Source organism: Apis dorsata, unplaced genomic scaffold, assembly GCF_000469605.1.
Source record: "Apis dorsata unplaced genomic scaffold, Apis dorsata 1.3 scaffold_1204, whole genome shotgun sequence".
Lineage (NCBI taxonomy): Eukaryota > Metazoa > Arthropoda > Insecta > Hymenoptera > Apidae > Apis > Apis dorsata.
Genome location: NW_006264301.1, coordinates 363,041 through 378,106, shown reverse-complemented (window position 1 = coordinate 378,106; position 15,066 = coordinate 363,041). Strand labels below are relative to the sequence as shown.

At 19.4% G+C, this 15,066-nt stretch overlaps 2 protein-coding genes across 2 annotated transcripts in view; both read left to right on the top strand.

Annotated features, from left to right (window-relative positions):
* Positions 1–3,389: 3,389 nt before the first annotated feature.
* On the top strand, positions 3,390–9,402 carry LOC102679227. The gene is made up of 4 exons (XM_031514825.1): positions 3,390–3,542; positions 6,211–6,258; positions 8,062–8,220; positions 9,165–9,402. Exons 2-4 carry the CDS (start codon positions 6,217–6,219, stop codon positions 9,348–9,350), a joined length of 387 nt encoding a protein of 128 aa, XP_031370685.1. The 5' UTR covers positions 3,390–3,542; positions 6,211–6,216; the 3' UTR covers positions 9,351–9,402.
* Positions 9,403–10,990: 1,588 nt separating this feature from the next.
* LOC102679083 (E3 ubiquitin-protein ligase SMURF1) overlaps positions 10,991–15,066 on the top strand; it is a 7,083-nt gene continuing 3,007 nt past the window's right edge. Inside the window, exons 1-10 of the mRNA XM_006625008.2 lie at positions 10,991–11,162; positions 12,058–12,096; positions 12,170–12,278; positions 12,353–12,486; positions 12,609–12,873; positions 12,955–13,421; positions 13,501–13,750; positions 13,820–13,983; positions 14,426–14,616; positions 14,695–15,066. The exon at positions 14,695–15,066 is cut by the window's right edge and continues 4 nt beyond it. Of these exons, the coding sequence (XP_006625071.1) occupies positions 11,108–11,162; positions 12,058–12,096; positions 12,170–12,278; positions 12,353–12,486; positions 12,609–12,873; positions 12,955–13,421; positions 13,501–13,750; positions 13,820–13,983; positions 14,426–14,616; positions 14,695–15,066 (2,046 nt within the window). The 5' untranslated portion in view covers positions 10,991–11,107. The remainder of the gene's footprint in view (positions 11,163–12,057; positions 12,097–12,169; positions 12,279–12,352; positions 12,487–12,608; positions 12,874–12,954; positions 13,422–13,500; positions 13,751–13,819; positions 13,984–14,425; positions 14,617–14,694) is intronic.

Here is a 15,066-nt window from a genome sequence, read left to right as displayed (position 1 = left end):
TAAAAAAAAAAAAAAAATTACGTCATAAAATTGGAAAGAATTGCAAAAATTGGAAAAAAATGCAAAAATATTTAAAATATGTATATAATAGTTATATATAGTTAGTTATATATATAGTTAAAATTTATATATTATATATAGTTAAAATAGTATATATAGTTAAAATTTTTATATTATTTTTATCATCTTTTCAACTATAAAATTAATTTTTTTTCAATTATTAAGAACAATTACGTAATAATAAATGAATAAAAAAAATATATTATAAAGAGATATTTTTAATATTTTTAATATTTTTAATATATAAGACATATTTTTAATATTTATGTTTAATATTGTGTTTAATATTGTTGTATTTTATTATTTATGTTTAATATTGATATAAACATTAATCTTTATTTAATCTTTATCACACATTATTAAAAAAAAATATTCATAAACCATTATAAATATTATAAACATTATAAATGTTTATGTAACATACATAACAAAATAAAAATCTTTTGTATAAATAATAATTTATAATTTATAAATTGTATAAATAAAAATTTCGTTTTAAAATTTTTCATTTCATTATAAAAGAAAAAAAATATATCACTTATATTAAAAATCTATATTATATTGATAATTTTTTTCACTCGTTTTTTTTAGAAAATTTAAATATTATTATTTAATTTAAAAATATAAATCTAAAAAGAAAGCCAAAAGAATGAAATCAAGATAATGAAAAAATAAATAAAAAAAAATAGAAAAATATTAATAATAGAAAAGAAAGAAATAAAAACAAGAAATATTCGATCAATAGTTTCGTCATAAATCTTGAATTTTCGTATGATTACAATTTTTTTTATTTTTAGATAATATTTATTAAAGAATGTGATGCTCTCAGATTTCATTATTATAAATTAAGCCTATTGCTAATTTCATGATGCTTTGTATCTGAATAATATGATATGAAGTTATCATATAATTGATAATATGATGTCATTCAAAAAAGAACATCAAAAGAGAATTGACATAAGAATTAATGAAAAGTATATAATTATGTATAATAATATAATAGATCATTTTTTTTTGAAGATTCAAGATTAAATTATAAAATTATAAAATTCTAGAAATATTTGATATCTTTGTGAAAAGTATTATTGCAAAAAATGTATTATAAAAAAAAAAATAAATAAAATAATTAAAAAAATTTCATAGAATAATTTTTATGTATTTTACTGCTTCAAAAATGCATGTAATTTAAATTTATTCACAAATTTTAAATTGAGTTTCGAAAATACTCTATATTTACTTAATATTTGATATTTTAATATTTGATATCTGTATTTTATGTAATTTTTAATATAATAATAATTATTTACATAATTAAATATATATAAGTTTTAACAAGTTTTAAGTAACATATATAAAAATATTATATAAAATATTATGTAATAATAATATTATATAAAAATTTTAATCATTCATAAAATGGAATCCCAAAAATAATTTAAAACAATCGATTTTATTTCGATTATTTTTGAAAAACCTAAAACTTGGAAAATAAAGTAAATATGTTAATGAATAATGCTGAATTTTTTCAGAATTTTTTAAATCTTAGAATATTAAACAAAAAATATAAAACAGATATAAAAACAGATAAAAAAATATAAAACAAAGTTATATTAATAAGTGGTTTTAGATATTATAAAGGAATATTTAATTTAATATTTAATATTTAATTTCGAATATAATTTAAAAATTTTGATAAAAATTTAGTTATTTAAAAGATCAAGTTTATCTTATTTTGAATGAACGATTAATTTTTTAGAACGATACTAAATCACATTTAAAATAAATAATATATGATATATGAATCATACTAAATAATTGTAATAATGTTTGATTATTAATATATACATGTACATAGACAAAATATGAATCAAAAAATTTATCATATTTAATTAATCTACCTATTTTATTTAGAAAAATATTATATATGATGTATGTATTAAATATATATTTAAATATTTAAATATATATAGTGAAATTATATAATATAATATAATACATATAATATAATAATCATAAAAAAATTCAGAACTATTAAAAACTATCTAACAAATTTCCATAATTAAATTATTCTCTTTAATGAAAACCAACCATTAACTAGAATGAATCTGATCGTGTTACCAGTGCTTCTCAATCTTTCAACTTAAATATGAACCTAATCTAATATTATATCAAAAATACAAAAAAAAAAAATAAAAATAGAAAAAAAGAATAAAGAATAATTTTTTAATCAAATAATTAAATTTTGAGAGTTTATAATTTTGAAAATATTAAAAAGAAAGGAAGATTATTTTAATTTTATTGTAAATATTTTATTTTTTTAAACAATTTTAAAGATAATTTAAAAGAAATAACATATTTTTATATTTAATCGAAATGATATTTTAATTTTTCAATAAAATTTAAAAAATAAAAAACTTCATATTTTTTTATTCGAACTAATTATGATGCATATTATTCGATAGAAATTTTCAGATAATTTTATTTATATTCAAAAAAATTGCTTATTTTAAAATATTTTATAATTATTTATATGAAAATATTAGATCTTTTTAACAATATAATAACTTATTTGAAATACGCAATTAAAATTGAAATTATAATATCACTGAATTCATCTTTTGATATTAGTAATAAATATGACTCTATAATTAATATAATATAAAATGAATCAATTATACAAAATATACATAGATTTATTAATAAAATATGTAACATTATAAATACATATCATTAAATAAAATAATATAAATTATTCAAAATAACTATTTTTTTTTATTTTTTATCTGATTTTATGTGACTTTGAAGACTATTAATTACATATGAATTTATTATAATATATGTTTTTATATGAAATAACAAAATATTTAAGTATTGCATTTAAAAAGTTAAAAAATTTGAAAAATATTATAAATATAAAAAATTAATATATATTTTATTATAAAAATTTTTTTTCTCTTTTTCATAGATTTATCATTTACAAGGAAAATATTGATCTATAATAATATTAACATTTTACAACTATTAAAAATATAAAAAATATTAAAACTATTATTATTATTATTATTTTCTTAAAAACATTTATACTATACTTTTATAATAAAAAATGGATATTTTAAATATTTTAAAAAAAGATTGCTTATAAGTTTTAAAATAAAATATTTTTAATAAAAATTTTCCATAAAAAATTTTTATTATATTTAGTTTTGAAATAATGGATTTGTAAAAAGATTTATAAAAAGATCATACAATTCGTTTGAGAGACACTATCAAAGACGTCACAACATTACTAAAGGTGAGGCTATTCACAATATGCATATGTGAATAAAAGATTGTGTAAATGTAGCCATGTTCAGTCTGTGGTAAAAATCGGAATTGAACGCTTCTTCGTAATCGGTCTTCAACATCTAATTCTTTTCGAACTATTGTCTTGTGAAAATCTATTTTCGATTAAACTGAATTTAATTAATTTAAACTGAATAAAAGTAAGTTTATTTTCAACAAGTGTAAAAACAAAATAAGCTAACTTCAATTTCACAAAGTATTTTAACTATTAAATATATATTAAAATTAAATTCTCAAGAAAAATAGCATCTAATTTAATATTAAATGAAAAAATTGCGTTTAAAAATTGTGAAAATATGTGTTAGATATTAAAATATTAAAATATATGAAATTAAAATGCATAATTTTATTTTTTTAAAATTTATTACAAAAAATTGAATGGGAATTTATAAAATTAATGGAAATTGTTAAGTTATGAATCAAATTGTTAAGATACAAGTATATGTGTGATAAGTGTTGGAAATAAAACATTATTAATAATTTTTTGCAATATTATACTGGTCAAAGTCAATTAATTAAAAATTAATTTTTATTAGTATTTTTATTATTATTGACAAATAAAATTTCTTTTCGTTGAATAATATATAATTAGTCTACTTTGATCATGATATGATGATCATTTTTATAAGTTTTTTTGCCTTAGCATATAAAAGTTTCTACGATTTTGTATAGGTACATAGTACAATTTTGTACATAGTACAATGTTTTATAAGTTGTGATTAATATAATGAAGTATAATTTTTTGCAATTTATGTCATATATGCATTTATGATATGCATATATATTTCTATTTCAGTCAACTGAAAAAAAAAGTGTATAACATTCTAATAAACTTTGTAGTTTAAATATTTTAAATAAATAAATATTTAGTTTAAATTTTACAATTCAAAATTAATATTTAACTTAAAAAAATCTAAAATTTATCATAAATATTTATCTAATAAATATAATAAAATAATTATATTTTATATTCACACAATTAATCGTTTTGTTTTAAATAAAACAATCAAATATTTATTTATTTACTAATTTAAAATACACATTTAAAATATTTTATATTATATTAAAGATTTAAATATGAAATAAAAAAAATTTTCAATTTATAAGATTAATTTTTATTTATTATCAGAGTAATTGCAATTTATTTTAGATATCAATAATAGTTATACTTTAAACATCGGTGATTTAGAGTAATGCGTAAATTTTGTATAAATGAGAAAAAATCATATGAAAAGAAATATGTTAAAAATCTGAGTCAAGGTTTTTAGACTAATGTAATGATCATACGAGTGAAAGTACAACTTTCCTTCCAGTAATCAATTTTATATGTATATATTAGTAAAAAAAATTTTCTGTTTTCGATTTTATTTATTTTATTTATTTATTTTAATATTTGCAAATTTTTGTTTTATAAATTAATTTATTTTTAATTTATTTATAATTTCTAGTTTTCTCTATTTTACTAAATAATTATATAAGTTTTTTAATATTTGTATTATTAAAATTTATTTTTTTTTTCTCCTTTTTAATCACTAATTAAAATATTAATTTTTCAGTCATATGATTTTTCACTTAATGATAGTATAAACATATGAATAAAATGTTAATATTTTTGCTAGACTTCTTTCTATCCATCTTTGGATAGAGTGATTACCATTCTAAAGAATATTAAAGACCATTCGTTCAATTGACTTAGCTACGTGCAAACGTGCTAAACAAATTATTTTGAAATATATTTTAATAAAAGTTTATTGTTGAAAAATTTTAGATATATTTTTGTGATACGTTTAAAGCTAATTTATTAAATTATATTATTAAATAATATATATAAATAATATATATAAATAAATTAAAATTAATATTAGTAAATATTAAAAGTAATAAAAATTGAAATAATAAATTACAAAACAATTTAATAATTAATTTTTGAAATGGAAACTAGAAAAAATATAATATAATATAAAAAAAACAAATAATTTACATGTTAATAATATATGAAATCTAATAAACGCATATATATAACTTGTGCTAACTTTTTATGTTTGATATATATAGAATTTGAATGAATAGGATGAGTCAAAATAAAAGTATGAACAATTGTCTTCTACATATAATCTATCTACATATATTCTAGAGATTTATCAAATGAAATAGAATGTCATGTTTTATATATTTTTTTTTATCTAAATTATGAGAATAAAAATTGTTTTATAATTATGAGACGAATAAATCAGCGATTTTATATATGAATATTAAATACATCATTAACAATATGAAATGATTGATTAATATTATGGATAATTAATAAGAATAAACGTACTGATTAGAAGTTTGTTTTATTATAAAAAATAATATAACTTCAATTTAGAGTTCATTTGTTTATTTCGTTTGCTTTGAAATTGATTTACAATTAATTTTAATAATTATTATTATGAATAATTTAAGATTATATTAATATAATAAAATTCATATTTGAAGAAGATTAAAAATATAAGAAATTTATCAATTTTAAAATATATCAATCATTAAAAATATAAAAAATTTCTATAATTTGTTAATATTATATTAGTAGTAAGTGTGCAAGAAATTAACTTTAATAATTACTATTAATTTCAATTTTTGAAACTTATTATATATAGAAGTATAATAAATAAAATAAGATTTTATATTACATTTTCTAAAAAAAAGGAATCAGTTATATTGTGAGAATGTTATTAATTTAGAAAAAAATTGATATATATCATTATGTGATTTTTTTTTAAAACTTTTAAAATAATAAATTTTTAAATAATTTTTTTTTACAAATAGGTTAAGATGGGGATGAACAAGGCTACTATCTTCAAAGTGGTGGAATTGGTAAGTAGAGAAATAATTTCAAATCAAATAAAAATTTTATTGTTTAAATATCGAAATTAAAATTGTAATTCTACTAATATTCTATCTAATATTCTATCTAATAATCACATTATTCAAAAGAAATTATAAATGAATAATAGATTCTGAAATCTCGTAGAAATATTTTCTTTTTCTATTAGAATAAAAAATGATATAATATAAATGATATAAAAAATTATATATAATGATTATTGTGCATCTCTTCTTGTTATGATCACACTTCACATTCCGGAAATAAATTATTATTCAAGTTTTTATTATGATTTTTTTAGCTATGATACATCGTATAAACTTTTATGATTTTGATTTTTTATTTATTCTTTAATTCAAAATTTTAATTATTTTATCTTTTTTTTATATAATATATTACATTTTTGATTATTTTAAATTGGATTTTAATTGGTAAATTTACTAAGATTAATTTTATTATTAATATTTATTGTTTGAAAATTTTTGCAATTATATTTGGAAATTATAGATAATTTATTAAAAAATTAATGTGTTATAAAACTTAATTTAAAAAATCTACATTAAAATAAAAAATTATGATAAAGAATCCTTATTCTTATATATTCTTAGTTAGTACATAAAAAGAAACGTTAAAACACTTTATCATTATAAACATCGCTATAGAATTTCAATAGTAAATGTTTTATCTTTTTTCATGAACAATACATTCATTTGTCTTTATTGATCCAGTAAAACAATTCAAATAGCGAAAACAATTAAAAGTATTAAAAATTATTAAATATTTTCCAATGACTTTATTCTATCGATCACATAAGATAATCGAAAGATGTCAATAAATAATAAAAAATTAAAAATTCTTATTAAAACATTGAATCATTGTTATTAAAAAGAAAAAGGAATAGAATATTTCAAGAATTTATTTCGAATCAAGTTTGAAATTGAATATATAACGTAATGTTACTATACATAATGATGAGCTCAGAACGTTATGAATGTAACATTAAGAATGATGAGAAAATACTTTCTATGAAGAAGCGTTTATCATCAATTATTGGTTCAAAATTTGTACCTTTGCAATAGAATTGATTTTTTATTCAAAGTACGATAATTGAATTTTAATAGGTTATTTATAATGATATTAATGTATATACTTATATATTTATTTGTTTCGTCTATTTTTATACATTCAATCATGATGCCCATAAATTTCTGCTCAAAATTTATATTCTTGAAAAAAATTCTTCTTAGAGTATGATCATTGAATTCTAATTATGGTATTAATGGAATCTATCTTCTTATTTCGTTAATTTAATCATTTTAGTATAGTAAATCATTTATATATAATATATAACTTATAACTTTTTATAGTTTGGCTTTATTTTATAATATTGATTATATTAGATTATATAACATTGTAAATAAAAAAATTCAGAATTTTTGCGTTAATGATATTATTGCATTAGAAATTATTGCATTAAGAGATATATACTATCGAATAATGGAATTTTTACAATTAATTCAAATTGAAAAAATGAACAAACAATTTTTTATGACAATATAGTTTCAAAACTATATATGAAGTACTAAACATTTAATATAATCTGTTAAATAATAGCATAACATTACTAATATTTATATTAATATATTTTATGGATATATGCAATAGTTTAAAAATATTGAAATAAAAAGATATTGTATTATTGGAATTAATATATACTTTTAAATAAATTTTAATCGTATTTATTACTTTGTTTATTTACCATTTATATTTTTCTCTTTTTTTATTATTTTCAGATAATAGTATGCGTTCTTATAGGATTACATTATCATTCCTTTAGTGATAGTAGTTTAACCAGTGCTTTTATTACAATGGGTACCTTTGGTGGATATTTAATTATTCTCGTGGGAATATGTCTTGGAATTATCCTAGGAGCTACTATTGATCATCGCTTGGTAAATCAGAATTATATTTGAATAATTTCATACGAATTTTTTTATAAAAAATATTATTTATATACATTTTTTTATTTTTTTATGATTTTTTTTAAACTATATTTTTAAAACTATTTTAAAAACTATTTTATTTATATTTTATTCATATTATATTTCAATTAATATTGCAATAATAGTATTACAGTGAACAAAATGATAATAAGTTATTTGTAATACTTTATAAATTATTTTCTATAACTATAACTATATTATTGTGTAGATTGGATATATATAGTGATAGATTTGGATATATATAAAAATAAAATATAAAATAACTTAATAAATATTTTTCTTGATACCATTTTTTTTTTTTAATATAAATTAAATAAATTAAATTCATTATCAAATATTTAGTATCAATATCAAGATTATATTTTGTTTATTATACTACAAAACTTTTCTATACTTTTCTATATTTTTATGATGATTTTCGACGAAATGTTTATATTTAAGTTGATAGTTATAATTTTTTTGCATTAAGTGAAAGTGGTTATCAAAACGAGTTTAACAATTTATAATGACCATTCATTATTATTGAGATATAAAAAATAAATAAATTTTCTGGAATTCTTTTCTCATAATATATTATATTTAAAATATTACAATTTTGTTTCTAAAATTTTAAATATATTATAAAATTTCAAAAATATTTTTCTTTTTAAAAATAATTTTTGTATTATGAATTTATCATTTCATAATGTAGATTTTTGATTTCATATATGGAATAACTTATCATTATTAATTTAGAAATATTAATAGTTTCTTCGTCATATGAAAATCATAAATTAAAAAAATCTATTTAAACCATTATGTTTTTCTAATCTTTTTTTATAAATTTTTATTTACATGAAAAGAAAAAAATCAAAAAGTTATAAAATGATAATTACGAAATTTTTGATTTGCAGGATTTATTTTTCTCCATAGTCGGTTGCATCTTGTTCATCATTGCTGGTGCTCTTATCCTTGATCACTTCATAAACGCAGTCTACCGAGGGAATTTTCGTAATACTGGTATCGCTAAAGGATGCATCAGTATAGTTCAAGGAATTTTGTTTTTGGTAGATGCAGTGTTCGCATTCCGAGGAAATTAAAATACAAAATATTTTAAATAATGTCAGGGACCATATAATTATCGTTTCATTTTTAAAGATACGATGATAAAAAATGAATAATAATTTCGTTTTAATAAATTATTGCTAAAAATCGAAAGAATTAAAATTTGTTTTTAATAAAATCTGGAAAATTTCGAGAAAAAATAAGATAAATGTTATAAGCATTATTATTAGCAAAATGAAATATAAATAGAAGAAAAGATTCGTATAATGTTTATTAATTAAAACAAAAATTTGTTTTTAGAAAGATTTTTTTCACATTATGATAATTAAATAATTTTTATTAAAATCGTATCGTATAATGCAATATATTTGAAAGCTTAAAACCAAAAATTTTAAATTTATATTTATATACTATTATTAAATATACTATAAATATGTCATTATAGACATTGGAAACGATTTAATTTTTTAAGGTATCATTAATATATTAGATTTTCACTTTACTTAAATAATGTTTAATATAATTAAATTAATATTAATTAATGCTTATCTTTAAATTTAATTGTAATTGTGTCATGTTTGATTAAATTTTCTTCATATTTTGTAATAATTTTAATTTATTATTATAAGGATAATATAAAAATCTTCACTTTCATTTTTATATTATATTCATAAAATTTTCATTTATAATAATAATTTCTCGATTTATATTTCTTCGAAAAAAAATTTCTTCTCAATTTTTTTAATATTTATTATCATAAAACTACATCAATTAATATTAAATAAGAAACTGTAAATAATATTTATTTATATATTTTTTAATTTCAAGTTCAAAATATTAAAAATTTAAAGAATTTAAAATGCATTTAAAATTTAGAATTTTAATTAGAAAATTAGAAAAATTTAAAATTTAGAAAAATTTTTATTATTCTTTTAGAAGCAGTACTTCCTTTTTAATGTAATATAAGGCCAGTGAAAGCATTGTAATCATGATTGTTGCACATAAATTAAGCTATGATCACAAACTATGTAAATTATATTCTCTTTTTTTTTATCATTTTATATTAATAATCAATTTTTTGTAAACATTATAATATTCTTATTGATATTCAATTTAATCATTGATTTTTAATCATTGATTTTTAAGAATATCAAAAATATAAATTTTTAATAAAATATAAATAAAAATCAAAATATAATTAAAATAATATAACGTGTATATATAAAATTAAAATATATAATTCGATAAAATAAATTATTGTATTTAATTTTTTTTTAAATATGTTTTACATTAAATGAGATTTTGTTAAGAAAAATATATTTTTTTTCTTCAATATTAGATAAATATTCATTCTAATATTAAATGAATTTTTAAAAAAATTAAAATTTTATAATGTAATTTTTAAATGAAAATTTATTTTTTGAAATATTATAAAATTATATTGTATGGGAAGTAATTTTATTATAGAAGACATTTATTATATTGTATTAATAATTTCGTTTCGATATAAAAAAATATATTTATGAATTAATTCTATATAAATATTATTATATAATAAATTTGCGATTTTATTTTAATCGTAACAATCTAATAGATCGTAATTTGCTTTCGATATATTTCGAGATGCTTGAATCGATAAAAGTTTGAGTCGATACCGTCGGTAAAATCGAACAACTGCAAATCGATTGTGCATAGTTGCGTGTGTGCAGATTGCACCGCCGCTTCGAGCAGCAGTTTTATTTACTAATTAGAGTGCCGATGTTCGGTAGAAAGCGTTAAATGTGCGTGGAAAATGTCGAATCCGGGCGGTAGCAAGAGGAACGGGGCCATGAAGATTCGTTTGACGAGTGAGTTTATTAAGAAAAGATGATGAATCTAACGAGAGAGGAGCGTGAAAGTCGGCCGACAGCCAACACGCGTTGTGATCTTTCTCATCTTGATTTGTTATGTGTCCCTTATGTAGTCCTGTTATAATCCTTACAGGAGGCTGTTTTTGAATAACATCAGAATTGTTATAAATATCGTATATTACTCAATTAGTATGAAAAGAAAAATACGCAAAAAGATTTCACTAGGGTTTTCGTCCTTTGGTTATGGCAACTCCCTATCAGAGGTCAAGACCCCACCGTGAGCACTCCGGGAGACCATAGACAAGATGTTAATTTTGGTGAACTTGTCATACTCGCATTGATTCTCTCTCAATAATTAACAACAACCAGAAAACATGATATGTTATTAACATTTTTTATTTAAAAAATGCTTCTTGTTAATTGATTCAATGGAGTATATTACCGAGCTCATAATCAAATGTGAATAGGCCTAATTAACAAATGTCAGACATTTAGTACTGATGAAAAGCTTTAATATTTTTTAAACGAATATATGATTAATATTTTTCATTTCAAAGTTGATTTTAAATATTAATTTATGACTAGTATCATTGTATCATTTATAATGAAAGATTTATAATAAAAAATTTTTTTGTATAAATCTTTATTAATTTGATTAAATTATATATTATTATTTAATATTCATCAAAAAGTATCAAATAATAAAATTATATACCATGAAGATAAAATTTACATATGTTATGAGTTTATTTTCTATAAAATTATTATTCTATAAATTATTATTATGTTATTTTCTTCTTATTATGGATGTGTGTGTGTGTTTGATTATTATTTATATCATAAAAATATATTAGTCAATATAAACTTAAATATTGATTATGTATATTTACAGTTTTATGTGCCCGTAATCTTGCCAGAAAAGATCTATTTCGTAAGTATTTTTTATATTGAAAAAAACATATGTTGTAAAAAAATATATTGTTAAAATAAAAATTTTATTTCAGGCCTACCGGATCCTTTTGCTAAAATAACTGTTGATGGTTCAGGTCAGTGTCATAGTACACATACATGCAAGGCAACTCTAGATCCCATGTGGAATCAACATTATGATCTGTAATTACTTTTTAATTATAATATAAATATAATTTTCTATGTATAAAATTACATGAATTCTTAATATTTTACAGGTACATTGGAAAAGATGATGGTATTACTATATCAGTTTGGAATCATAAAAAAATCCATAAAAAAAAAGGTGGAGGATTTTTAGGATGTGTACGAATATTATCTAATACAATTCAAAGACTCAAGGATACAGGATGTAATTATCATTTTATTTATTTATTTGAATTTTATTTATGGTATTATTAGTATATTTAATTTAGTATATTGAACCATCAACAGTTATAATATATTTAATTTTTAAATTTAATTATTTTATAGATCAACGATTAGATCTTTGTAAAGCACATTCAGATGACACAGATGTAGTTAAAGGAGAAGTTGTAGTATCTCTTTTATCACGAGATGGTCATAATGGTGCTGTGAGTAATACAGTGGGTCATAATGCAGTTGTTGATGTTCTTGGAGATCTGAGTTGTCCAACTGATTTACCAGATGGATGGGAAGAAAGAAGAACTCGAAGTGGTCGACTTTATTATGTCAATCATTATACCAGAACTACACAATGGATTCGTCCAAATGCACGGTAAGTTTTATTTTTTAAAAAATTTTTTCTTTTTATGTGACTAAATTTATTTATAATGTACATTTTAATTTATTATAATAGACCTACCAATGGTATAATACCAACTACACCTGAACCACCACCATTACCTTCTTCTGAACCTACTTCTCCCAGTGGCAGTGGAAGTCCTCCTAATTTAAGAACTGAAAGCCCTACTAGGTGCACACCTGAATGGAATGGAGATGGAACACCTAGTAGAACACCTAGCAGAGATAGTTCTACTCCAAATACTCCAAGAAATACACCTACTCAACAACAAAATAGAAATACACAACAAAATCAACATAATACAAGAAATGTAACACCTGCTTCATCAAGAGAACGACGACCAATTAGAGCAAATGATGAACAAAATGGTAATCAAAATGGAAATGTTAGATCAGATCGTAGTATTAACAATGCTCAACCACGAAGGCCTAATCGGAGTAATAGAAATAGAAATAGTGTAATGATTAATAATGAAAGGAGATATGATCCTCCACAACCACCAGATTTACCGAGAGGTTATGGTGAGTATTAAAATTAAAAAATTTTGATATATAAATATATAAATTGAATAAAAAATTGTCAAATAAATGGATATTGCAGAAATGAGAAAAACGCAACAAGGTCAAGTGTATTTTTATCATGTACCAACGGGATCATCTACGTGGCACGATCCTAGAATACCTCGTGATTTACCAGCAAATGAATTAGCAAATGAACTTGGACCATTACCAAGCGGATGGGAAATGCGACAGACTCAAAGTGGTCGTGTTTATTTTGTAGATCATAATAATAGAACTACACAATTTACTGATCCAAGATTATCCAGTCAAATCATAAGCAATTTATTAAAGTAAGTTAAAAAAATGAAAACATTTTAATTTATAATTATTTAATTTATAAAATTATATTTTTATCGTAGTAGACGACAAAATAATACTAATCAAACAACGAGTAATTCAAATAATTCGGCAACTATAAATGAATCTACAGAAATAGAGACACCTGCATCTCCAAGTATTCAATGCAATATTGTCCAGCAAAGATCAAGAACAGAGAATGGAAGTAATAATAACTCCCCAACATGTAAGAATTTTTATTTTAATATTATAATTATAAAGTTAAATTTGTAACATGAATATAGAGTATATTATAAAATTGAGTTATATTATATTACTGATATTATTTAAATCATAGATAGTTATTTATATAATCTATTTAATGCAATATAGACCAATAATGCAATAGACAATAGAAATAAAACAATATATTAGTATATCTATTTGTTTGATCTTAATTTTTATTATTAAACAATTTTATTCAAATGCTCTTTCACTTTTGGAAAATCTTATTTGTTAAAGTACATTATTATATTATTATAATCATTTTATGTATATTATATTTTTATAATAAAAATATAATATATATATTTTCTTAATATATATTTTATATATATATTTTATTAATATTAATTTCTTGGTTTTATAATATCTAATATTTATTAAATTATCTAATATATTTATTTTAGTGGAAAATACATCGGCTCAAAATGCTCAAACTGTATCAGAATTACCAAAGGAACTAATGGATAATGAGCTTTTGCCGAAATATAAACGAGATTTAGTGGCAAAATTAAAATGTTTGAGAGCAGAATTAAATGCTCTTCAACCTCAAAGTGGACATTGTAGACTTGAAGTATCAAGAAATGAAATATTTGAAGTGAGTGCTTAATTATATTTGATATTTGCAAAATTTATAATAATAATTTAGTAATATATACGTTTTTTTTTTATGTAGGAGTCATATAGATTAATAATGAAAATGCGACCAAAAGACATGCGAAAAAGACTTATGGTAAAATTCCGAGGTGAAGAAGGTCTCGATTATGGTGGAGTAGCTAGAGAATGGCTATATTTATTATCACATGAAATGTTAAATCCACAATATGGACTTTTCCAATATTCGAGAGACGATAATTATACACTTCAAATTAATCCAGATTCGGGAATAAATCCAGAACATTTATCGTACTTCCATTTTGCTGGCAGAATTATAGGAATTGCTGTTTTTCATGGTCATCATATAGACGGGGGTTTTACAACTCCATTTTATAAAATGTTGCTTAATAAAGCAATTACTCTTACTGATATAGAAGGAGTTGATCCAGAA

What these genes read in the sequence shown, in the direction of transcription:
- LOC102679227 (XM_031514825.1), top strand. Translation starts at nt 6,217, where the DNA reads ATGGGGATGAACAAGGCTACTATCTTCAAAGTGGTGGAATTG. An exon ending in TCTTCAAAGTGGTGGAATTG is followed by an intron (nt 6,259 to 8,061) that starts GTAAGTAGAGAA and finishes TATTATTTTCAG; the next exon opens with ATAATAGTATGCGTTCTTAT. An exon ending in CTACTATTGATCATCGCTTG is followed by an intron (nt 8,221 to 9,164) that starts GTAAATCAGAAT and finishes TTTGATTTGCAG; the next exon opens with GATTTATTTTTCTCCATAGT.